The following is a 26,386-nucleotide window of genomic DNA, read 5'->3' as shown; positions in this document are numbered from 1 at the left end:
TGCGTCACAAACGACATCGACTTCCTCTTCAGACGAGGACGAGAATCGAAAGACAGAGCTGGTCCGGGCGGCCATCTGTGTGTCTAATGCCCTTGTAAAAGGGGAGATTCTCCTGCCATGAGATCCTAAAAGGGAGAGACTGGAAGAGAAGACCCAAGAGAAGTCTTATTAACTGCCCATAGAAGGTTGACCTCCACCCTGGAAGAAATGCCTCAAAGGATACCCACCACCACCATACCCAGCACCACCATACCCACCACCATACTGCTCCTGGCAATGTTGGGTAAGTAGACGCTCATGCCAAACCTGCTGCCCTAGAGCCACATGCAAACCTTTGGTATTTGTTGTGCGGCCCTCGAACCCTCGGACCCTCAGCCCTCAGACCCCCTGACCCTCGGCCCTCAGACCCTCTGACCCTCTGACCCTCTGACCCTCGGCCCTCGGACCCTCGGCCCTCAGACCCTCTGACCCTCGGACCCTCTGACCCTCAGACCCTTGGACCCTCTGACCCTCGGACCCTCGGCCCTCAGACCCTCTGACCCTCGGCCCTCAGACCCTCTGACCCTCGGACCCTCTGACCCTCGGCCCTCGGACCCTCAAACCCTCTGACCCTCGGCCCTTGGGCCCTTGGACCCTCGGCAGTCTGAAATGGGAGCATTGATGATGGTAACAGCGTCGATCTCTACTAGCGTTACGTAACGTGTTTCCACTCCTGTATTGTCTTCTACATCATCTTCCGAGCCGACAATGTCTCCTGTCCTCACTCTCTGACAGTCCTCTCAAGTATTGCATACACTATATTGGCAAAAGTATTGGGACACTTGCCTTTACATGGACTTTAATGGCATTCCAGTCTTAGTCCGTAGGGTTCAATATTGAGTTAGCCATGCCAAACCTGCTGCCCTAGGACCACATGCAAACCTTTGGTATTTGTTGTGCGGCCCTCGGCCCTCGGACCCTCTGACCCTCGGACCTCGGCAGTTTGAAATGGGAGCATTGATGATGGTAACAGCCTTGATCTCTACTAGCTTCACGTAACGTGTTTCCACTCCTGTATTGTCTTCTACAGCATCTCCCGAGCCGACAAAGTCTTCTTTCCTCACCCTCTAACCCTCACTTCATCTATTAGCTCTGCAGTCTCTGACAGTCCTCTCAAGTATTGCGTACACTGTATTGCCAAAAGTATTGGGACACTTGCCTTTACATGGACTTTAATGGCATTCCAGTCTTAGTCCGTAGGGTTCAATATTGAGTTGGCCATGCCAAACCTGCTGCCCTAGGGCCACATGCAAACCTTTGGTGTTTGATGTGTGGCCCTCGAACCCTCGGCCCTCAGACCCTCGGACCCTCAGACCCTCGTGTAACGGCTACCCACTGGTAGTGAGGGGTATCGGCCGTTGGAGACGTCCTTTTCCCTGGCAAGCTGCGATATGCAGGTACCGCCGGTATATCCCATCGAACGCCCTTCCAGGAAACGAGACGTGCTACGTTTGAAGGGTCAAGTAGACTGACTTTATTTGGCATATTTCACCTGCTTATATCTGGTTACAACTGTTACAAGAACAATGACAGTTTCCGCCCTCCCCTTTTCCCAGTAGGGGGCTTCAACACAGACCCCCTGAAACAATGACATCTCCTTGAATTAATCACTTGGCCAGTTTCTAGACTCTTCGGCACCTCACCCCACTTAACATTTCCTGGCCAGGCACATAGAATTCAATTAACCTTTAAAACAATTATCACTCACACATAATCCCCATCAGCATACACCTCACAGGGGGGCTGTTTACCTGCACACAAAAGAGGGTTCATTAGCATTCCAGCAATGAAAGAGACTTGTCCAGTTAACCCTTTGAGCTCAGAATACAATGTGGTACCTTCACTTGTGACAAGCCATGCAGTTCCTTGTAGTCCCCCTGCACGAAGATTATAACTGTCTCGGCAGCATGCCTGTGTCCGTTACACTACTCCCCCTTTGTGGAACACTCCGGCAGACCCGGATTGATCCTTTTCGGATCAACTTGGGGATGTCCGGTCTGCTGTTAGGGTAAAAGTTCCGTTTGCCTGGACAGTCCGTCGGCCTTCCCATTGGCTTACCATGTCGGTAGCTGATGGTGACGGTGAAGAATAGAATTCAATTCTGGAACAGTCACTTGCTTTGCTCTCTCAATGGCTCCCAAAACCTGTTGCTGATGCTCTTGGGACAGATACGGCACCACCTGGATGCAAATCCCATTTAATCTTTTGACAATTTCCGCCTGTTTGTGCATTTCAATGTTCAAGCCACGGGACATCTCATAATACGTGACATAGTGTCGTTGCATCTCTGATTTCTCACTGGCCAACTTGTCACATTCCCATTTTAGACTGTGATATTGTGCCGGATCTACAGTACATGTCGGGGAAGGTAGTCTTACCCGGTTCTCAGCAGCAAGCGGGTTGATTCCAGCAACGCGGGTGGTCACGGGACAAGCAGCAGCAGGTGTAGGTAAATAAGCCGAAGTCAGAGGGCCAATGTCGTTGCCCAGCACCACCTCGGCAGGTAGGTTGTCCATGATACCAACTGTGGACTTTCCTGACCCGGCTCCCCAGTCTAAGTGCACCCGGGTGGTGGGTACGTGAAATACAGCACCCCCTGCGACCCGGACGGCAACTGTGCGAGTGGACACGTTCTCTGGCTTCACCAGATGTTTTTGAATCAGAGTGATAGTAGTCCCGGAATCTCTTAAGCCTTGTGCTACTTGTCCATTCACCCGTACCTCCTGACGGTGATGCTGACGGTTATCCGGAGAGGCCGCTTGTATTGGGTCTGCCTCATACCAAATTCCCAGACATTCCTCAGGGCCCCCCTCGGTCTCCAGGCAGTGGGCCGCAGAGGGACGTGATGGAGTGACCTCTGTGTTAGGTTCTGTGCGTCTCCAATTGTTATTTGTAGCTCTCAAAGGGCAATAACGAGCAATATGTCCCGTGTCGCTGCAGTGATGGCACGTCACCCTAGGCGAATCCCGGGGGTAGTTGCTAGGCCCCTGCGGATGTGGTGGGACTGGAGCCCGAAACTCTGGGCGTGGGGTGACGGTTGGAGTACGCGGTTCTACCTTATGAGCCAGCCGTGTAGTACCCTGGCTTACTTTCCTTGTTTCCGCGTACTCATCTGCTAGCCGAGCCGCCTTGTTTAAGTTAGCGGGCCGGCGATCTCGTACCCAGTCTTGTATGTCTGTGGCCAGGTCTTGGAAGAAATGTTCCATTAGGAACAGCTGCAATACTTCCTCCCCGGTGTTGGCCTTGCACCCTTGGACCCAAAGCGATGCCACCCTTTGTAACTGGTTGGCCCATTCCATGTGGGAGTCCACAGCCATCTTCTTGGACTCCCGGAAGCGCCGGCGGTAGGCTTCTGGCGTTACGGCATATCGGGTTAGCAGCGCCTTTTTAACTTGCTGGTATTGTAAAATATCCTCTGGAGTGAGAGCCCGAAAGGCTTCATTGGCTTTGCCCGACAATTTCCCCGACAAAATAGTGACCCATTGGTCTGGTGGGACCTGGTGTAGTGAGCACTGCCTCTCAAAGTCCGCCAAATATCCATCGATTTCCTCCTCACTTTCTACAAAAGCTTTGAATGCAGTGAACAGTATTTTCTTTCCTGTAGCAGCAGGTGGGGGGGTAGGAACTGCAGGTGTAATGGGCTGTCTCGCTCTTACCAGTTCCAGTTCTTGTCCCCTCTTCGTTTGTATTTCTTCCCTTGCTTCCCGGAACAGCTGGTTGATTAGTTCCACGGACGTTTCTGGATACAAGGATAATCTCCGCTGTACAATCCCAGTAATTACATCTTCTTTGCTGACCGGTGCAAGGGGCTCCGTTCCTTCCATGGATCCATCCATTTCGTCCAGCTCCAGCAGGTCAGCTATCAGCTCCCTCCGTGGTCTGTTGCTGGCGCTCCTACCACGAATCTCCAATAGATCTTTCAGTGTGGATCTTTTCAGCCTGGCGTACTGCGACTCCATTCAGAACTTGCTCTTTGGATAAAAGGACCATCCCACTGCTACCAACCAATGTAACGGCTACCCACTGGTAGTGAGGGGTATCGGCCGTTGGAGACGTCCTTTTCCCTGGCAAGCTGCGATATGCAGGTACCGCCGGTATATCCCATCGAACGCCCTTCCAGGAAACGAGACGTGCTACGTTTGAAGGGTCAAGTAGACTGACTTTATTTGGCATATTTCACCTGCTTATATCTGCTTACAACTGTTACAAGAACAATGACAGTTTCCGCCCTCCCCTTTTCCCAGTAGGGGGCTTCAACACAGACCCCCTGAAACAATGACATCTCCTTGAATTAATCACTTGGCCAGTTTCTAGACTCTTCGGCACCTCACCCCACTTAACATTTCCTGGCCAGGCACATAGAATTCAATTAACCTTTAAAACAATTATCACTCACACATAATCCCCATCAGCATACACCTCACAGGGGGGCTGTTTACCTGCACACAAAAGAGGGTTCATTAGCATTCCAGCAATGAAAGAGACTTGTCCAGTTAACCCTTTGAGCTCAGAATACAATGTGGTACCTTCACTTGTGACAAGCCATGCAGTTCCTTGTAGTCCCCCTGCACGAAGATTATAACTGTCTCGGCAGCATGCCTGTGTCCGTTACACCTCGGACCCTCTGACCCTCGGCCCTCAGACCCTCGGCCCTCGGACCCTCGGCCCACGGACCTCAGCAGTCTGAAATGGGAGCATTGATGATGGTAACAGCCTTGATCTCTACTAGCCTTACGTAACGTGTTTCCACTCCTGTATTGTCTTCTACAGCATCTCCCGAGCTGACAATGTCTCCTGTCCTCACTCTCTGACCCTCACTTCATCTATTAGCTCTACAGTCCTCTCAAGTATTGCGTACACTATATTGCCAAAAGTATTGGGACACTTGCCTTTACATGGACTTTAATGGCATTCCAGTCTTAGTCCGTAGGGTTCAATATTGAGTTGGCCATGCCAAACCTGCTGCCCTAGGGCCACATGCAAGCCTTTGGTATTTGATGTGTGGCCCTCGGCCCTCAGACCCTCTGACCCTCTGACCCTCGGCCCTCGGACCCTCGGACCTCGGCAATCTGAAATGGGAGCAATGATGATGGTAATAGCCTTGATCTCTACTACCCTCACGTAACGTGTTTCCACTCCTGTATTGTCTTCTACAGCATCTCCCGAGCTGACAATGTCTCCTGTTCTCACTCTCTGACCCTCGCTTCAACTATTAGCTCTGCAGTCTCTGACAGTCCTCTCAAGTATTGCATACACTGTATTGCCAAAAGTATTGGGACACTTGCCTTTACATGGACTTTAATGGCATTCCAGTCTTAATCCGTAGGGTTCAATATTGAGTTAGCCATGCCAAACCTGCTGCCCTAGGACCACATGCAAACCTTTGGTATTTGTTGTGCAGCCCTCGGCCCTCGGCCCTCGGACCCTCGGCCCTCAGACCCTCGGACCCTCTGACCCTCAGACCCTTGGACCCTCTGACCCTCGGCCCCTCGGACCTCGGCAGTTTGAAATGGGAGCATTGATGATGGTAATAGCCTTGATCTCTACTAGCCTCACGTAACATGTTTCCACTCCTGTTTTGCCTTCTACAGCATCTCCCGAGCTGACAATGTCTCCTGTCCTCACTCTCTGACCCTCGTTTCCTCTACTAGGTCTGCAGTCTCTGACAGTCCTCTCAAGTACTGCATACACAATATTGCCAAAAGTATTGGGACACCTGCCTTTACATGGACTTTAATGGCATTCCAGTCTTAGTCCGTAGGGTTCAATATTGAGTTGGCCATGCCAAACCTGCTGCCCTAGGGCCACATGCAAACCTTTGGTATTTTGGTATTTGATGTGTGGCCCTCGACCCTCGGACCCCTCGGACCTCAGCAGTCTGAAATGGCAGCATTGATGATGGTAACAGCCTCGATCTTTACTAGCCTCACGTAACGTGTTTCCACTCCTGTATTTTCTTCTACAGCATCTCCCGAGCCGACAAAGTCTCCTGTCCTCACTCTCTGACCCTCGCTTCATCTATTAGCTCTGCAGTCTCTGACAGTCATCTCAAGTATTGCATACACCATATTGCCAAAAGTATTGGGACACCTGCCTTTACATGGACTTTAATGGCATCCCAGTCTTAGTCCGTAGGGTTCAATATTGAGTTGGCCATGCCAAACCTGCTGCCCTAGGGCCACATGCAAGCCTTTGGTATTTGATGTGTGGCCCTCGGCCCTCAGACCCTCTGACCCTCTGACCCTCGGCCCTCGGACCCTCGGACCTCGGCAATCTGAAATGGGAGCAATGATGATGGTAATAGCCTTGATCTCTACTACCCTCACGTAACGTGTTTCCACTCCTGTATTGTCTTCTACAGCATCTCCCGAGCTGACAATGTCTCCTGTTCTCACTCTCTGACCCTCGCTTCAACTATTAGCTCTGCAGTCTCTGACAGTCCTCTCAAGTATTGCATACACTGTATTGCCAAAAGTATTGGGACACTTGCCTTTACATGGACTTTAATGGCATTCCAGTCTTAATCCGTAGGGTTCAATATTGAGTTAGCCATGCCAAACCTGCTGCCCTAGGACCACATGCAAACCTTTGGTATTTGTTGTGCAGCCCTCGGCCCTCGGCCCTCGGACCCTCGGCCCTCAGACCCTCGGACCCTCTGACCCTCAGACCCTTGGACCCTCTGACCCTCGGCCCCTCGGACCTCGGCAGTTTGAAATGGGAGCATTGATGATGGTAATAGCCTTGATCTCTACTAGCCTCACGTAACATGTTTCCACTCCTGTTTTGCCTTCTACAGCATCTCCCGAGCTGACAATGTCTCCTGTCCTCACTCTCTGACCCTCGTTTCCTCTACTAGGTCTGCAGTCTCTGACAGTCCTCTCAAGTACTGCATACACAATATTGCCAAAAGTATTGGGACACCTGCCTTTACATGGACTTTAATGGCATTCCAGTCTTAGTCCGTAGGGTTCAATATTGAGTTGGCCATGCCAAACCTGCTGCCCTAGGGCCACATGCAAACCTTTGGTATTTTGGTATTTGATGTGTGGCCCTCGACCCTCGGACCCCTCGGACCTCAGCAGTCTGAAATGGCAGCATTGATGATGGTAACAGCCTCGATCTTTACTAGCCTCACGTAACGTGTTTCCACTCCTGTATTTTCTTCTACAGCATCTCCCGAGCCGACAAAGTCTCCTGTCCTCACTCTCTGACCCTCGCTTCATCTATTAGCTCTGCAGTCTCTGACAGTCATCTCAAGTATTGCATACACCATATTGCCAAAAGTATTGGGACACCTGCCTTTACATGGACTTTAATGGCATCCCAGTCTTAGTCCGTAGGGTTCAATATTGAGTTGGCCATGCCAAACCTGCTACCCTAGGGCCACATGCAAACCTTTGGTATTTGTTGTGCGGCCCTCGGACCCTCGGACCCTCGGCAGTCTGAAATGAGAGCATTGATGATGGTAAGAGCCTTGATTTCTACTAGCCAGGCTAGTCAAGTTCCTCCCCCCCCCAAACTCGCTCACCCATGTCTGTACGGACCTTGCTTTGTACACTGGTGGGCAGTCATGTTGGAACAGGAAGAGGCCGTCCCCAAACTGTTTCCACAAAGTTGGGAACATGAAATTGTCCAAAATGTCTTGGTATGCCGACGCCTTAAGAGTTCCCTTCCCTGGAACTGAGGGGCCAAGCCCAACCCCCTGAAGAACAACCCCCACACCATAATCCCCCCTCCTCCACCAAATGATTTGGACCAGTGCACAAAGCAAGGTCCATAAAGTCATGGCTGAGCGAGTTTGGGGTGGAGAAAATTGACTGGCCTGCACAGAGTCCTGACCTCAACCAGATAGAACACCTTTGGGATGCATTAGAGCGGAGACTGCGAACCAGGACTCTAAAATAATACGTAAAAATTTTTTGGGGGAAAAATTCTTTCTAATACGCCCCTTTCCGACCTGCAGAGAAAATGCACTACACTTTTGCAGACGCTCGGGGGTGCCATTGTTTGTTAATGGCACCCCCACGCATTGGCAAGTGTGCCGAGTTTTTGTGCATGCCAAATTGCATGGTTCATGTGGCTCGGTGAAGAGCAATTTAAAGAAAAAGGCCAGGAGCAGCCTATTGGAATGAATTGTCTGCCTATACAAAGATCATTATTATAAATAATAATAATTATTATTATTATTATTATTATTATTATTATTATTATTATTATTAATATTTTTCTTCTTCTTATATATTATTATCATTATAACTACCATTATAATAATAATAATAATAATAATAATAATAATAATAATAATAATAATAATAATAATAATAATAATACATATTTTTATTTTATAATTTGTCAACAAATTATTTGAATATGTCTATGTTTTTAATTATGTTTAATTTTATTATTATTATTATTATTATTTTTATTTTTATTCTATATTATTATCATTAGTAAAATAAATCAAAAAAATAAAATAAAAATTACAATAAGGTATGTTTCTGATGCAAAGCAAGGCAGAATTATGTGCAAATTAAAATATTTTTCTTCTTCTTATATATTATTATCATTATTACTACCATTATAATAATAATAACAATAATAATAATAATAATAATAATAATAATAATAATAATAATACATATTTTTATTTTATAATTTGTCAACAAATTATTTGAATATGTCTATGTTTTTAATTATGTTTAATTTTATTATTATTATTATTATTATTATTATTATTATTATTATTATTATTATTATTATTATTTTTATTTTTATTCTATATTATTATCATTAGTAAAATAAATAAAAACAATAAAATAAAAATTACAATAGGTATGTTTCTGATGCAAAGCAAGGCAGAATTATGTGCAAATTAAAATATTTTTCTTCTTCTTATATATTATTATCATTATTACTACCATAATAATAATAATAATAATAATAATAATAATAATAATAATAATAATAATAATAATAATAATACATATTTTTATTTTATAATTTGTCAACAAATTATTTGAATATGTCTATGTTTTTAATTATGTTTAATTATATTATTATTTTTCTTTTTCTTCTATATTATTATCATTAGTAAAATAAATTTAAAAAAAAAAATTAAAAAAAATTACAATAAGGTATGTTTCTGATGCAAAGCAAGGCAGAATTGTGTGCAAATGAAAAAAAAATGCTTATTTTGCGCATTTTCTTTTTCTGCGACAATAAAAAAGAAAAAGCAAACAAACAAAAGAAATTAAACAAATAAATAAAAATTAGCCAAGGGGAAAAGAAGAGGAATTAGTTAATTAGGGTTGATTAAAAGGTTACTAGTAGTACATTTTATTTAAAAATAATGTTTTACTTGTTTCTTTCACTGGTGTCATAGGCAGGTCAATGTTCACACCTTTGATCTACATATACAATATAGTCAATACAATGATACAAGGTGTTGACTAATTTTGAAATTACAGCTACAAGATAGAAAATAAAGATCCTTATCCTTGTGTAAAAATGTGTGAATTGAGCCCTATATATACTGTATACTGTAGGCTTTCTTTTTGAAAATGTCTTGCAAAAAAAAAAAAAAAAAAGTATTTTATTTTCTAGGCAATCTACAAACAAAATTAATTAATTAAAAAGAAGTAGTTCTACTGTAAATAAAAAAAAAAAAAAAAAAAACGGATTAAAATTACAAAGTGTTGTTTCTGGTGCAAAGCAAGATAAATTATTTGCAAATGAAAACAAAATGCTTATCTTGCACATTTGCTTTTTCTGCAACAATAAAAAAAAATATCAAACCACATTTTTTTTTTAATTAAAATAAAAAAATAGCTAAAGGGAAAAGAAGAGTAAAAAAACAAAACAAAAAATCAAACAAAAGAAATAAAAAACAAAATAGCTAAGGGGAAAAGAAGAGTAATTAGTTAATTAGGGTTGGTTAGGGTTAACTAAGGGTTACTAGTATTACGTTTTATTTAAAAATAATGTTTTACTTGGTTTCTTTCACTGGTGTCATAGGCAGGTCAATGTCCACACCTTTGCTCTACATATAAAATATAGTAAATACAATGATACAAGGTGTTGACTCATTTTGAAATGACAGTCACAAGATTTACTAAAACTGGAGAGTGCAAAATCTGGTGCAGCTCAGCATGGTAGCCAATCAGCTTCCAGCTTTTATTGTCAAAGCCTAATTGAACAAGCCTAGGTTAGAAGCTGATTGGCTCCCATGCAGAGCTGCACAAAATGTTGCACTCTCCAGTTTTAGTAAATCAGCCCCAAAGATCCTTATCCCTGTGTAAAACTTTGTGAATTGAGCCCTATATATACTGTAGGCGTTCATTTTGCAAAAAAAAATAATATATATATTTTTTTATTTTCTATGCATACTACAAACAAAATTACAAACATTTTTTTATATATATCTTGGCCAGAGTTAGTTTTAAAAAAAAAGTAGTTTTACTGTAAAAAAAAAAAAAATAATGACACTAAGGTATGTTTCTGGTGCAAAGCAAGGCAAAATTATTTGCAAATGAAAAGAAAGCTTATTTTGCACATTTTCTCTTTCTGCAACAATAAAAATAAATAAAATAAAAAAAATAAAACTAGATAAGGGGGAAAAGAAGAGGAATTAGTAAATTAGGGTTGATTAGGGTTAACTAAGGGTTACTAGTAGTACATTTTATTTAAAAAAAAAAATATATATATATATATATATATAGTAAATACAATGTGTTGACTCATTTTGAAATTGCAGTCACAATATAGAAAATAACGATCCTTATCCTTGTGTAAAAACTTTGTGAATTGAGCCCTATATATATATATACTGTAGGCTTTCTTTTTGCAAAAAAAGAAAATAACATTTTATTTTCTATGCAATCTACAAACAAAATTACAAACCTTTTTTTTTCCTATCTTGGCCAGAGTTAGTCTTTTTTAAAAAAGTTGTTTTACTGTAAAAAAAATAAAAATAAAATAATGACACTAAGGTATGTTTCTGGTGCAAAGCAAGGCAAAATTATTTGCAAATGAAAAGAAAGCTTATTTTGCACATTTTCTCTTTCTGCAACAATAAAAATAAATAAAATAAAAAATAAAACTAGATACGGGGAAAATAAGAGGAATTTGTAAATTAGGGTTGATTAGGGTTAACTAAGGGTTACTAGTAGTACATTTTATTTAAAAAAAAAATATATATATAGTAAATACAATGGGCCAGATTCACGTAGCCCGGACGCAGTGTAACGTAACCGATTTAGGTTACACCGCCGCAAATTTTCTGTCTAAGTGCCCGATCCACAAAGCACTTACCTGGAAATTTGCGGCGCTGTATCCTCAATCCGTCTGGCGCAAGGCGGGCCAATTCAAATGGGGCGGGTACCATTTAAATTAGGCGCGCTCCCGCGCCGGACGTACTGCGCATGCTCCCGACGCAAGTTTCCCGACGTGCTTTGCGCGAAATTACGACGCGCCAACGTTTTGTGAATCGCAACGTGAAAAAAAGACTTGCGCCGGGAAAAATTTTTTTAAAAAAAAATTCAAAAGCGACGCGGGAAAGACGGGTATAATTTTACATGGTGTAGTAATTTTACACTTTGTAAAAGGTGCCCTATCTTTGCGATGGCAAACTAACACTTGCGGCGACGTAACGACGGGAAAAAGTTTTGTGGATCGCCGTAACTGCTAATTTGCATACTCGACGCTGGTTTACGACGCAATCTCCCCCCAGCGCCGGCCGCGGTACTGCATCCTAAGATCCGACAGTGTAAAACTATTACGCCTGTCGGATCTTAGGGATATCTATGCGTAACTGATTCTATGAATCAGTCACATAGATAGAAATTGCAGTTACAATATAGAAAATAACGATCCTTATCCTTGTGTAAAAACTTTGTGAATTGAGCCCTATATATATATATACTGTAGGCTTTCTTTTTGCAAAAAAATAAAATAACATTTTATTTTCTATGCAATCTACAAACAAAATTACAAACTTTTTTTTTTCTATCTTGGCCAGAGTTAGTTTTAAAAAAAAGTAGTTTTACTGTAAAAAATAAATAAAAATAATGACACTAAGGTATGTTTCTGGTGCAAAGCAAGGCAAAATTATTTGCAAATGAAAAGAAAGCTTATTTTGCACATTTTCTCTTTCTGCAGCAATAAAAAAAAAATAAAAAAAATAAAACTAGATACGGGGGAAAAGAAGAGGAATTTGTAAATTAGGGTTGATTAGGGTTAACTAAGGGTTACTAGTAGTACATTTTATTAAAAAAAAAAAAAAAAAAAATAGTAAATACAATGTGTTGACTCATTTTGAAATTGCAGTCACAATATAGAAAATAACGATCCTTATCCCTGTGTAAAACTTTGTGAATTGACCACTATATATATACTATATACTGTAAAAAAAAAATAATAAAAAAATAATGACACTAAGGTATGTTTCTGGTGCAAAGCAAGGCAAAATTATTTGCAAATGAAAAGAAAGCCTATTTTGCACATTTTCTCTTTCTGCAACAATAAAAAAAAAAACAAAAAAAAAAAAAAACAAACAAAAAAATAAATAAAATAAAACTAGATAAGGTGGAAAAGAAGAGGAATTAGTAAATTAGGGTTGACTAAGGGTTACTAGTAGTACATTTTATTTAAAAAAAGAAATAAAAAATAATATGTGTTGACTCATTTTGAAATTACAATCACAATATAGAAAATAACGATCCTTATCCTTGTGTAAAACTTTATATATATATATATATATATATATATATATATATATATATATATATATATATATATATATATATATATATATATATATATATATACTATATATATACTGTAGGCTTTCTTTTTGTAATTGTGTTGCAACAAAAAAAAAGTTATTTATTTTCTATGCATTCTACAAACAAAATTACAAACCTTCTTTTTTTTTTCTATCTTGGCCAGAGTTCATTTAAAAAAAAAAATAGTTTCACTGTAAAAAAAAATACAAATACATAAAAATTACACTAAGGTGTGTTTCTGGTGCAAAGCAAGGCAAACTTATTTGCAAATGAAAAAAAAAATATTGTGCACATTTTCTTTTTTTGCAACAATAAAAAACAAAACAAACAAAAGACATTAAAACAAAAAATAGCTAAGGGCAAAAGAAGAATTAGTAAATTAGTAAATACTAGTAGTACAATTTTTTTTTTACTTTTTTCTTTTGCTGGTGTCATATGCATGTCCACACCTTTGATCTGCATATAAAATATAGTAAATACAATGATACCATTTTTTTTCAGGAAATGTTAGCTTTTTGCTAAAAGAGGAAGCTTCTGATTGGTTTTGCAATGCATAAAATAAACATGACATCCGTCAGGAAGATAAGCCCACTAAGAATGATTCTGCTTTTTGCAAGGCGGCAAGGCTACCAGAATCCTCTTTTTTTTTGCCATATCCGTCTTTACTTCCTTTGTTGTAGTTTACTGTAAGTGAGTCATAGCGAGTGTGTTCTCCTTTTCATTGGAAAGAACCTGTGTGCATGAAATATATTGGAAAATACTTTTATTGGTTCTACAAAAAAAAGCTCCTCCCATAGCAAGTGGAGAGCTGGGGATTTACCCAGACACCTCATCCCCGTCATGCTGAGTATACCATAGAAAATCATTGTTTGTAAAAGGTTTGGAGTGAATGTTGAGGAGCACCTGGAAGAAAAGTTCATGACTCTCAAAGAATCTTAGTCCAAGCTTTTATTGATATAGCGTATCAAATATTCCAACGCGTTTCGGGGGAAAATGCTTCCTCCTTCATCAGGGCTGAAGCCATGGATACAACTGGACTAAAGGTGTTATTGTCAGGGCTCAGGCTCGGAGAACAGTAGTTATAGCAGTAGAGAAGCTCCCACCGACCAGCAGAATAAGTATACACGCAGGTCACCCTGGCAGATCACGCGGGCTCACCCAAGGTGTGGGGTCTGAGCATTAACCAGTGTTCACCAGAGTTCCTGATGGTAGCGATGGATTTTGTGCATAAGTACCAGGTCGTGGTCCTCAGGATTGGCTGCCAGGTAGGGATCAAGCAGAACAGGGCCGTTTGAAGGAATTTGGGGACCCCAAGCAAAATGGGGGCCCCCAAGCACCCCCCTCGCACGCAAAGCCAACGTTAGCGCTACAATAATTTTTTACACCCATGTTCTTACTCCCCCCCCCTCCCTAGTCGATATGTTTTTCTATTCTCACCTCCCCTTCTTCCCTGTAGGCTGCCGCTGTAGCGTGGCCGAGCTCCTCTTCCTCCTGTCAGTCCGGTGTTCTATCATTATGGGTCCCCAGTCCCCTATGAGATAGTGCCTGGGCCAGGCCGGGTACCGTGCGGTACAGGAGATTCAGTTTCCTGTGTTCCCGGCCGGACTGAAAGGAGCACTTTCTGTCAGGACCGACATTACTCCAGGAGGAAGGAAGAGGAGCTCAGCCACGCTATAGCCTGGGAAGGGGAAGTTGGGGGCCCCAGGCCAGCTCGGGGCCCCAAGCAATTGTTTGTTTTTCCTGTCCTGTAGCGACGGGCCTGAAGCAGAAGCATAGTCAGTAAACAAGCCAGAGGTTGGTAACAAGTGGTTGTGGGTTGGGATAAAGCAGAAGCATAGTCAGTAAACAAGCCAAAGGTCAGTAACAAGTGGTAGTAGAGATACGGAAGGCAGCAGGTGCAGTACGTTGCCATTCAATCTGAATAGCATGGGAAAAGAGTCTTACAAATTGTACGTTGCTCAGAATCACGGGTTGGGTGGATCAGGTTAATGTTACAATGTTACTCCAGAGCAATAAGTGAAAAACAAATTCTCTTCTTAATGTTACAATCGTAGTTTTATATGTGCGCTCCTCGCAGAAGCTGCGTTTCACCCGGGTGACACATAGACCGCGATACTCTCAAGAACAGCTTCTAGCTCAGCTGACCACAAAATTCCGGACATTAAAAACATGAAACCGTGTCAAGTTTCCTGTCTGGCCTCTCGTCTCACTCAAACTTCCCTGCACAGTGGTGGATGTTACTGCCGGAGACCCTCAAAACATGAAAGATAATCCCTGTGCATTTCTTATATTTTTGTAAAATGTCTGGCTCTGTACACCTGCTTTTCCCATTATTAAGGGGTTCCCACCATCCCTGTGCTGAGTTCCCGGGTCTGTACACCTGCTGTGCCCATTATGAGGGGTTCCCACCATCCCTGTGCTGAGTTCCCGGGTCTGTACACCTGCTGTGCCCATTATGAGGGGTTCCCACCATCCCTGTGCTGAGTTCCCGGGTCTGTACACCCGCTGTGCCCATTATGAGGGGTTCCCACTATCCCTGTGCTGAGTTCCCGGGTCTGTACACCCGCTGTGCCCATTATGAGGGGTTCCCACCATCCCTGTGCTGAGTTCCCGGGTCTGTACACCTGCTGTGCCCATTATGAGGGGTTAATTTTGTTTATTGAAAAAATCTTACAAACAACAACGTATATACAATAAAACAAAATAATTGAATATGACTATACAAAACAGAAACAAACACAAGAACATAATAAACGGTGCAAACCAAATTGCGCACAACATAATCCCTACGGGATAGCCAGACTAAAGAGCATCACCATGCATGTCACCTTTTATATAAAGTGAGTGGGAACTGCCATTAAGGTGGCTGAGGCTGTTTCCCAGCCTGGCTCCTCCCTCTCCCTGGAGAACCAGCGCGCTTCGTTGCACCCTGGCACTCATCATCCATAGAGGATGCAGAACTGAACGAGTCCCATTCATAGTCATCCTCAGACAGTACCGTAAATTTATTCGCCAAAGGCAAAACCTCAGGACTTAAGGTAACTGTACCTCCTTTTTTCCCCTTCTTTTTGCCTCTCTTCCTTTTATCCTCCAACCACTCCATATCATCCTTGGACAACCCAGAGTCAGCAGCCTCCCCACACCCTTCACCCCCCTCCCCCCCATACTCCCTTCCCTTATCTACCCCCAGGCCAGCCTCTTCACCATCCTCCCCACTCCTCTGCACCCCACGATCCTTAACAGGAACCCTGCAGCATCGAGGGAGGGGGACTGGCACCGCACCTGATGCACCAGCACCTCTTGCTGCCTCTGCAATTTTAGAAGACACAGAAGGATTGGACACATTCTCTGCAACTGACACCTTACTTACAGACTGGGAAGACACTGACACATTGGGAATTGGCACAGTCTGGGGCACCACGGACACATTGGGAATTGGCACAGTCTGGGGCACCACGGACACATTGGGAATTGGCACAGACTCAGATGGACTCACAGGCCCTCCAGCTGTTGAGCTCCGAGCATCCTCCATGTCCAGGCGGAAGAACTCCCTCATGAGCTCAGGCTTATTGTGCATTGCCTCAGGACACTGACTATAAGGATGTCCCACCGCATTGCACAGATTGCACCTTATGAGGTTACAATCCTTAGCCAGATGTCCTATACCCTGGCACAGAGAGCACTTCATCACTGGACAGGAGGACGCAAGGTGACTCTTGTCTCCACACTTATTGCAGAGCTTTGGCTGGCCCGGATAAAATATGGTCAGCCTGTCCCTCCCCAGGAAAGCTGAGGATGGCAGATGCTGGACGACATGGTCAATGACTTTTAGTTTCAACTGAGCAGACCATCCCCCCGTCCATATTCCCCGATCATCCAGAATCTTCTTTAGGGGGCCCAGGACGTCTCCATACCTCCTCAGCCATATACATAAATCCCCCGGTGGTATGGACTCATTACGGACCAGAATCGTGACCACTTTAATGAGTGGCTGGCGGGAGACAAGTTTGGGCATGAGCCCCTTCCAGTCCGGCAGGCCCCTACACACGTGTTCATATTTCTCCCAAAATATGTCCAAAGACTCCGGACGGAGAAAGGACAAATCATACTCATAGGAACCTGCCGGACTGATCAGGGCGAAGATATCTGCGGGCGTGAACCCCATCTGTAGGATCTTATCCACCACCGCCCTCCTATGTGGGGGGATTCCACCGCCTTCCCACCTCAGCTGCACAACATTCCTCCTTTTAAACAGGGAGGAAGACAACCCATTCCCATGCTCCTTCCCCGCTTGTTCCCCCTTCCCAGATCCTGCAGCAGCAACACCAGCATAGGATTTCCTTCCACCCCCAGCATTTGCAGTCCTGTCCTTAGACACAGTCACACCTGCCGGCAAAGCGTCTGATTTAGCTGGGATTGTATCAGCAGAGGCAGGACCCACCCCCTCCCCCCGCTCTGTACACACAGCTCCAGTCCTGTCCAATGCAGACTTCTGCTGAGTTGTGGCACTACTGCACCCAGCATCTCCTCCATCATTCGCAGGTACAGCCGCTGTGTCTGGTCCAGGCAAAGTCACTGTATTGTCCATGGACCTTTCTGCAGACTGGCAGTTTTTATCAGGTGTATGCTGTACATTGTCCATGGGCTGACTGCCTGCAGCACTACAACTCTCAGCAAGCTTATTGTCAATAATAAAGTTCCCACCACCATCCTGCACACACACTGTACCTGCTTGCTGGGTTGTCACCTGTGCGATTTTATGGCTGGGATCAGAGCTTCCCTCAGCTGCTGCAGACTCCATGGTGGATCTTGCTCTCTCCACAGGATTGGAAACGGCGTCCATCTTGACATCACCATCCGGGGAAGCCGCATCTGGAGGGGATTCCAACTTGGTTATGAAATCCAGCATGGCAGGACCTTCACCCTCCTGAGACATTCCACATTGCTGGGGTGTGAAGGGGGCAGAGGGCTCAGCGAATGTCAGAGGTGCCTGCACCTGCATCTCCTCGCTGGCTTCCCCATCCTCCATGCATGAAGCGGCTCCTCTTCTCATGCGATTAAATCGCTTCTCATTCTTATATATTTTTTTAAATATTCCGCTCTTCTCCTTCAGAGAATACAGCAAATCCTTCTGTTTCCTCACAGCTTGTTCCAGGTCCTTCAGCTCAGGCCTTAGAGCCGGTCTTTTCTTACTGTATACTTTAGCACAGATCTGTTTTTTCTTTCTGAACTCGGCCATCAAAACCATCAATTTCTCCTCCTCCTTCTCAATCCGCTTCAACTTACTGACAGTCCTCTGTCTGAAGGCTGACAGGGACTCATCTTTCCTTTGGGTAGGCCCAGAATCTTCCACAGGCCTATCCAGGGGGGCCCCGCCCGGCTCTTCCCCAGGATCCAGCATCCCTCCTGGGGCTGAGAAGCCACTCTAGCCCCTGGTCTCTGGAGCACAGGAGCAAAGGAACCAGCAACCACACCCTTCACTGACAAGGAGTGGAATGGCAGTTTCCCACCATCCCTGTGCTGAGTTCCCGGGTCTGTACACCCGCTGTGCCCATTATGAGGGGTTCCCACCATCCCTGTGCTGAGTTCCCGGGTCTGTACACCTGCTGTGCCCATTATGAGGGGTTCCCACCATCCCTGTGCTGAGTTCTCAGGTCTGTACACCTGCTGTGCCCATTATGAGGGGTTCCCACCATCCCTGTGCTGAGTTCCCGGGTCTGTACACCGCTGTGCCCATTATGAGGGGTTCCCACCATACCTGTGCTGAGTTCCCTGGTCTGTACACCCGCTGTGCCCATTATGAGGGGTTCCCACCATCCCTGTGCTGAGTTCCCAGGTCTGTACACCCGCTGTGCCCATTATGAGGGGTTCCCACCATCCCTGTGCTGAGTTCCCAGGTCTGTACACATGCTGTGCCCACTATGTAGGTTTCCCACCATCCCTGCATCTGCACTCCTGATGGGCTCGTTATGACGGATCCCCGCCATCCCTGTCAGCTTTCGAATTATTTTTTTTACACAATGGAGGATGTAATAGGAGGAGATTGGACACACAAAGATGGTCAGGAACACCTGAAACTCCGAGGTGTACAGGGAACAGAGTTTAGAAGATCTCACTGTTGGATTATCCAAGACATATAAGAGTCCAAGGGGCACGCCGGTATCCAACTATGAAGCCTCGTACACACGCTCGGTTTTCTCGGCAAAAACCAGCAAGAAAACTGCTGGCAGAGCGTGTGTACGAGGCTTTCAGGTTTCTCGTCAGGAAATCTGGCCAGAATCTCGACGAGACAAATAGAGAACCTTTGCTCTATTTTTTTAATTGAGATTCTTGTCGGCCTGTTTCCCCGACGAGAAACCCGAGAGTGTGTATACTTTCCTGTCGCGGTGATAACCCGAAATGACTTTGACGCATGCGCGGTAGCTTCAACGACATATGCGATGACGTCACCGCGTTCTTGCCTTTCAAGAGAACCGCGGTTCTTTTGAAAGGTCTGTCTGTACACTCGGGCGGCAAGAGATTCTTGCCAAGAATCTCGTCGGGAAAAACAATGGGGCAGATCCACAGACAGTACGCCGGCATATCTACTGATAGGCCAGCGTACTTTCAAATCCTCAAACCAAGATACGACAGCATCTGGGTTAGATCCGACAGGCGTACGTCCTTGTACGCCTTCGGATCTAAGATGCAATACTTCGGCATCCGCTGGGTGGCGTTCACGTCGTTTTCCACGTCGGGTATGAAAATTAGCTATTTCCGACGATCCACGAACGTACAAGTGGCCGGCGCATTTTTTTACGGCGTCTCTAGTCGGCTTTTTTCGGCGTATAGTTAAAGCTGGTATTTTGCGGCGTATAGTTAGACTTGCCATGTTAAGTATGGCCGTCGTTCCCGCATCAAAATTAGAATTTTTTTTTTTTGCGTAAGTCGTCCGTGAATCGGGATGGATGTAATTCACGTCTAAGTTAAAAAAAATGACGTTGTTGCGACGTCATTTAGCGCAATGCACGGCGGGAAATTTAGAAACGGAGCATGCGCAGTTCATTCGGCGTGGGGACGCGCTTCATTTAAATGAAACACGCCCCCTAATCGCCGTTTTTTCTGTGGATTGGCCCAATAATATGTCAAATCAAAGGTTACATCAGAGAAAAAACATCTGTATAAATATTGTTTTTTTTCCAGTTTGTTTACTTTTATGTTTTCTTTCATTTACAGGTTTTGCTGTTGGACAGAATGGTAAGGTCCCTTTTTTTGTGTATAATCAAAAATCTGCTCTATTTATTATGTTTTGCCACAGTGATAGTAACAGGAATGCCGATCTGTAAAATGTATATGCAATAAAAAATAAAAAAATAATACAAAAACGAATTAAAAAATTTAATACGAAATCAAATGAAGTAAAAAGTACGCTTACTAATAAACTCACTAAATATGATTTACAAAATTACAAATTTTTTTTTTTAAAACGATTTGGATTAAAATGACAGCCATGAAATAAAAATATAACTGTATAGTCTCTAATCCAGCTATTCCCGGCCAGGGAACTCTAGGGCTCCTTCAAAGGTTGTTAGGGGTTCCTTGCGCTGTGGCTGATTGGCGTTCCAGTTGATGGTGCCAGCATAGTTCCAAAACAAACATTTTTTTTTTTTTTACTTTCATAAAGTGATTGTAAAGTAATTCTGATGTTTAAACATTTTTTACCTTAACCACTTAAGGACCCCCTCACGCAGATATACATCGGCAGAATGGCACGGGGTCGCCTTACCCCCCTCTCTATCCATCCCTTCCCCTCTCTCCTTCTCTGTCCTTTCTTTCCCCTTTTCTTCCCTTCCCCCCATCTCCTTCTCTATCACTCCCTTCCCTTTTTCCTTCCCATCTCTCCTTCTCTATCCTAACTTCCCATCTCGTTTCTTCCCATCCCATCTCTCCTCTATTCTGCCCTTCCCCTCTCTCCTTCTCTATTCCTTTCTTCCCTTCCAGTCTCTCCTTTTCTATCCCTCCTTTCCCTTTTCTTTCCTTCCCCTCTCTCCTTCTCTATATTTCCCTTTTCCCTTTCTCATTCCTTCCCCTTTCCTTCCCTCCTTCTCTGTCCTTCCCTTCCCCTCTCTCATTTTCTGTCTTTTCCTTCCCTTCCCCTCTCTCCTTCTCTATCTTTCCCTTTTCTCCTTCCTTTCCCTTTCCTTCCCTCCTCCTCTGTCCTTCCCTTCCCCTCTCTCCTTTTCTGTCTTTTCCTTCCCTTTCCTTCCCCTCTCTCCTTCTCTATCTTTCCCTTTTCTCCTTCCTTTCCCTTTCCTTCCCTCCTTCTCTATCCTTCCCTTCCTCTCTCTCTCCTTTTCTGTCTTTTCCTTCCCTTTCCTTCCTTCCCCTCTCTCCTTCTCTATCTTTCCCTTTTCTCCTTCCTTTCCCTTTCCTTCCCTCCTCCTCTGTCCTTCCCTTCCCCTCTCTCCTTTTCTGTCTTTTCCTTCCCTTTCCTTCCCCTCTCTCCTTCTCTATCTTTCCCTTTTCCCTTTTCTCCTTCCTTTCCCTTTCCTTCCCTCCTTCTCTATCCTTCCCTTCCTCTCTCTCTCCTTTTCTGTCTTTTCCTTCCCTTTCCTTCCTTCCCCTCTCTCCTTCTCTATCTTTCCCTTTTCTCCTTCCTTTCCCTTTCCTTCCCTCCTCCTCTGTCCTTCCCTTCCCCTCTCTCCTTTTCTGTCTTTTCCTTCCCTTTCCTTCCCCTCTCTCCTTCTCTATCTTTCCCTTTTCCCTTTTCTCCTTCCTTTCCCTTTCCTTCTCTCCTCCTCTGTCCTTCCCTTCCCCTCTCTCATTTTCTGTCTTTTCCTTCCCTTTCCTTTTCTTCCCCTCTCTCCTTCTCTATCTTTTCCTTTTCCCTTTTCTCCTTCCTTTCCCTTTTCTTCCCTCCTTCTCTATCCTTCCCTTCCTCTCTCTCCTTTTCTGTCTTTTCCTTCCCTTTCCTTCCCTTCCCCTCTCTCCTTCTCTATCTTTTCCTTTTCCCTTTTCTCCTTCCTTTCCCTTTTCTTCCCTCCTTCTCTATCCTTCCCTTCCCCTCTCTCCTTCTCTATCTTTCCCTTTTCCCTTTTCTCCTTCCTTTCCCTTTCCTTCCCTCCTCCTCTGTCCTTCCCTTCCTCTCTCTCCTTTTCTGTCTTTTCCTTCCCTTTCCTTCCCTTCCCCTCTCTCATTCTCTATCTTTCCCTTTTCTCCTTCCTTCCCCTTTCCTTCCCTCCTCCTCTATCCTTCCCTTCCCCTCTCTCATTCTCTATCTTTCCCTTTTCCCTTTTCTCCTTTCTTTCCCTTTCCTTCCCTCCTTCTCTATCCTTCCCTTCCCCTCTCTCCTTCTCTAACCTTCCCTGTTCTTCCCTTCAGCATCTCACCCATAGTAACCTGTTTTATCTTCCTGTGTTGTCTCTGTAGATTGTGGAAATTGCCTGCATCTTGATTCTGGGGCCGTGGTCGGCATTGTCACCTGTGATGTCATCATCACTGTGCTGATCGCTGGTATGGCCTTCTGGGTATCCAGCAAGGTGCAGAAGAAGAAGTACGATGGTAAGTCATAGAATTTACCCTGATGGCTGGGGGCATTTACCGTATTTATCGGGGTATAGCGCGCTCCTGCGTATAGCGCGCACCCCTAAAGTTGCCCTGAATTCCTGTGGAAAAAAGTTTTTTTGTACTTACAGTTTTGGTGTCTTGCGCGGCGTCCATCGGCGGCCTCGTCGGGTCTGGCGTCCGTCTGCGGCTTCGGGTGTCCTCTTCGTCGGGTCCGGCGCCCTTCTGCGGCGTCCTCGCGTCCTCCCCGCTCGTTTCCCGCGCCGAGTTTGAATACTGCGCCGACATATACAGAGCGCAGTACACTCGTGTATTGTCGGCAATGCTCGGCTACTCTCGCGCTGACGTCCTGTACGTCCAGGACGTCAGCGCGGGAGGAGCCGAGACTGCCCGACAATACATGAGTGTACTGCGCTCGGTATATGTCGGCGCAGTATTCAAACTCGGCGCGGGAAAGCGGGTATCGGCGTATACCGCGCACCCACGATTTTGCCCTGATTTTCAGGGCAAAAAAGTGCGCGGTATACGCCGATAAATGCGGTACATTGTTACATAGTTAGTCTGGTTGAAAAAAAAACACAAGTCCATCTAGTTCAGGGATCTTCAAACTACGGCCCTCCAGTTGTTCAAGAACTACAATTCCCATCATGCCTAGTCATGTCTGTGAATGTCAGAGGTTTACAATGCCTCATGGGATGTGTAGTTCCGCAACAGCTGGAGGGCCGTAGTTTGAGGATCCCTGATCTAGTTCAACCGATTTGTATCAAGTGACTGGAATAAACCACAAACATTCCATTATTCCCAATGACAGGTGATAATGGGGAAGAGGGAAAAGGCAGCGGCCATATTAGTTCAGCGCCCTTATTCTCTAGGGTAGTCGGGGATTGTGGGAAAGATTAGAGAGGAACCTGCAGTGGTGTAGAAGTGTTAGTTTTATTTTTCGGAAATATAAATCCAGTCTAAAAAGTTAAAATTGATGTAAGTGAATATTTGATTTTTCTCATATACCTTCTTTATTCTTCAGCTCAACTGCAGCAGAAAAACGCAACAGAGCCCCCCGACCACACCTACGAAGTAAGTATTTCATTCCTCGGGAGATTCAATGTATACAGTGTGAAGATAGAACAATTACAGTGGAACTCCAGCCAAAACTTTTAATGTTTTGACTACCATGGGGCAGGGTGAAACCCAGTGCCATGACAAGGTCATCCAGTGCCCAGGGCAAGGATTCCAAACTGCGCCTTTTTTTATCATTTTTTTTCTTTTTATTTATTTGTAGCTTGTCGTTTACTTTTTTTTATTTTTGTATAATTTTCTTATTATTTTGAATATTATATTTCTTATTCTTTACTTTTTAATTACTTTTTTATTTTATTAATTTAATTATTATTATTATTTTATTTTTATTTTTTTATCAATTTTTTTTACTTAACTTTATTGCTATCACACAGGAGAAAACTGTTTCCTGTGTGATAGCCATTGGAGGTGACAGGTTCTCTTTATTGACTCTGTCCCCTCCAAAACAGGAGTCCTAGCACTGTGCTAGAACTCTTGTCACAGCTGAGATGGGAAGAGCACAGCTCACCCCTCTCACTGTGTACATCGGCGGCAGGGACAGGAGACAGACTCTGCAGCTGGGGGGAGGACGGAATCCCGAAGACAGAGCCAGCAGAGAGAGGTATGTGGGGTTGGAGGACGGACAGCAGCACACTTGACAAGTGATTTTGGTGACATTGCCGCAATCACTTAACAAGCGAGCGGATTCCCCCACTCAATTCTCCCACACAGCAACTTACCACCCTCAACTGTATGTTCCGGCCGTCAGGGGACTTCATGCCCTGAGGCCTGGCCTTGGTGGCCTTGTGGGAAATCCGGGCCTGGTGGCGGCTGGTGTAATTTTTCTTTTTGGGGGGCGGCAAACAGTATTCCACAGACAACCTCCCCTGTTGGTCAGTCAGTCGATGGGTCGCACTTATACCATCGCGGCTTCCCATGCTCAGTGGCGGCCTCCTATTCCCCTGCTCTCCATGGATCTCCACGGTGGCTTCAGTTTCCTCCCTACTTCTCGTCGGTAGTGGTGTGGTTTTAACCCCCACAAGCGTCCGGAAAAGGGTTAATACAGCCGGAAATGCACCTCTGCAGAGCCGCATTGCCGGCGGTATAGCCGCGGTTTCCCATTGCTTTCAATGGGAAGGAGTAGTGGAGGAGCAGTAAACACACCGCTCCTCTCACCGCTCCAAAGATGCTGCTAGCAGGACTTGTGGAGCGGTCCTGCTAGTGCACCGCACCAGTGTGAAGGCCCAGGGCTTTCACACTGGAGAAACCGCAGCCGCAATTTAGGGTCAGTTTGCCGGCACTATTTTTAGCGCAATATCGCCTCAGTGTGAAAGGGGCCTAACAAGCTAATCCAAAACATTGATGTTGTGCCTTTACTGTATAATTCACTAGCTGAATACCCGGCGTTGCCCGGTCTTCCTATCTTAACCTTTTGGGGAGGAAAATCATAGTAATATAAATATACCCATCTTTTATATAAGGGTGTAGGTAAGGGTTAATTTAACTGTCATATATTTTTATTTGGCATATAAGTAATATGTGTACCAGGTATTATTGAAATATCTCCAGGCGTACAGAAGTTATGTGGGAACATACATTTCCCATTGATTTGCATGGGACTTTAAACAAAAACCCCGACCCTCACAAATGGGGGTAGTTAAGGGATAAATTAACTATCCTATAGTTTAAGTGGACATATAAGTAACATGTGACCAAGTGTTATCGAAATATCTACAGCCGTTTGGAAGTTATGAAGTAACATGTATTTCCCATAGAGTTGAATGGGACTTTAAAGAAAAACCCCGACCATGGCAAATGGGGGTGGGTAAGGGTTAAACCACCTATCCTATGTTTGTTGCTGACATATAAGTAACATGTGTGCCAAGTTTCATGTTAATATCTTCAGCCGTTTGGACGTGATGCTGGAACATACATACATACATACATACATACATACATACATACATACACACGTTGAGTTTTATATATATAGATAGATTGTTTGAAGTGATTTTTTATGTTTTTTTGTTTCATCTCCCAGCACTTGCGTGGACAGCAGATGGATGTCTATAATGATATAAACACAATAAAAAATCACAAATAACCACAACTGTCACCGATCTTCAATCGTCAAGACCTCGTCAGTCGTCTCCAATCTGCAATTTTCTTTTGAAAGACGTTGAAATCACCTTTTAATCTTGATGGACGTGATCTGCTACTGAAAAATCAGGGATGAAGTATCTAAGAGAGTTCAGAAGGTCGTTATCGACCGCTATATAATATTGCCTATCTCTGGTATTCAAGATTCTTTGTGTCTGAAGACTTTGTAACCAATCCATGTCTCCCTTACGTGTTCTCCGCAATAGTAAAATGGAAAGATGATTACTGGGGCGGAAGTACGGAAAGTTTTTAAGATGTGATCTCCAAATCTTTTTATGTTTGTGTCCATATATCGCTTACAAGGTTATAATTTAACTTAAAACTGTAACTTAACTTAAAATGTATCTAAACCCAAAAACAAAAGTATCATATTGTGCAGATTACTGGTACTTAGATATGGTAGCTTTCTCTTTTCATGCTTTTTTTTCTTTATATTGACCTGGAGATCCGGCCAGTAGCACACTCCCTGATCTCTAGACTCCACATGCGCACACTGAAATATTTTGTTTCGGAATTTCGTCCGAAAAATACATTTATTTAGTTGCTCCTGAAATTCGTTTTTATTTATTTTGTTTTGTTAAAAAAATACATCCGTCCGAAAATCCGAATTACCGTATTTATCAGTGTATACCGCGCACTTTTCTCCCCTTAAAATAAGGGGGACATCGTGGGTGCGCGATATACGCTGATACCCGCTTCCCGCGCTGAGTTTGAACTGCGCCGCCGACATATACCAAGCGCAGTACACTCGGGTACATTCGGCCAGGCTCGGCTTCGCTCACGGTCACACTCTAGCCTTTATGCGT

The 26,386-nt window shown here is 44.2% G+C and overlaps 1 protein-coding gene across 1 annotated transcript; it reads left to right on the top strand.

The window, feature by feature from the left end:
• Positions 1-25,816, top strand: LOC120916227 (transmembrane immune signaling adaptor TYROBP). The gene is made up of 5 exons (XM_040327089.1): positions 1-283; positions 20,037-20,057; positions 22,230-22,361; positions 23,389-23,438; positions 25,462-25,816. The coding sequence occupies exons 1-5, from the start codon at positions 208-210 to the stop codon at positions 25,522-25,524; spliced, it is 342 nt and encodes a 113-aa protein (XP_040183023.1). The 5' UTR covers positions 1-207; the 3' UTR covers positions 25,525-25,816.
• The last annotated feature ends 570 nt before the right edge of the window (positions 25,817-26,386 follow it).

This window comes from Rana temporaria, chromosome 10 (genome assembly GCF_905171775.1).
Source record: "Rana temporaria chromosome 10, aRanTem1.1, whole genome shotgun sequence".
Taxonomy (NCBI): Eukaryota; Metazoa; Chordata; class Amphibia; order Anura; family Ranidae; genus Rana; species Rana temporaria.
The sequence above is the reverse complement of the archived record's forward strand: the minus strand, read 5'-3'. Positions and strand labels throughout refer to the sequence as shown.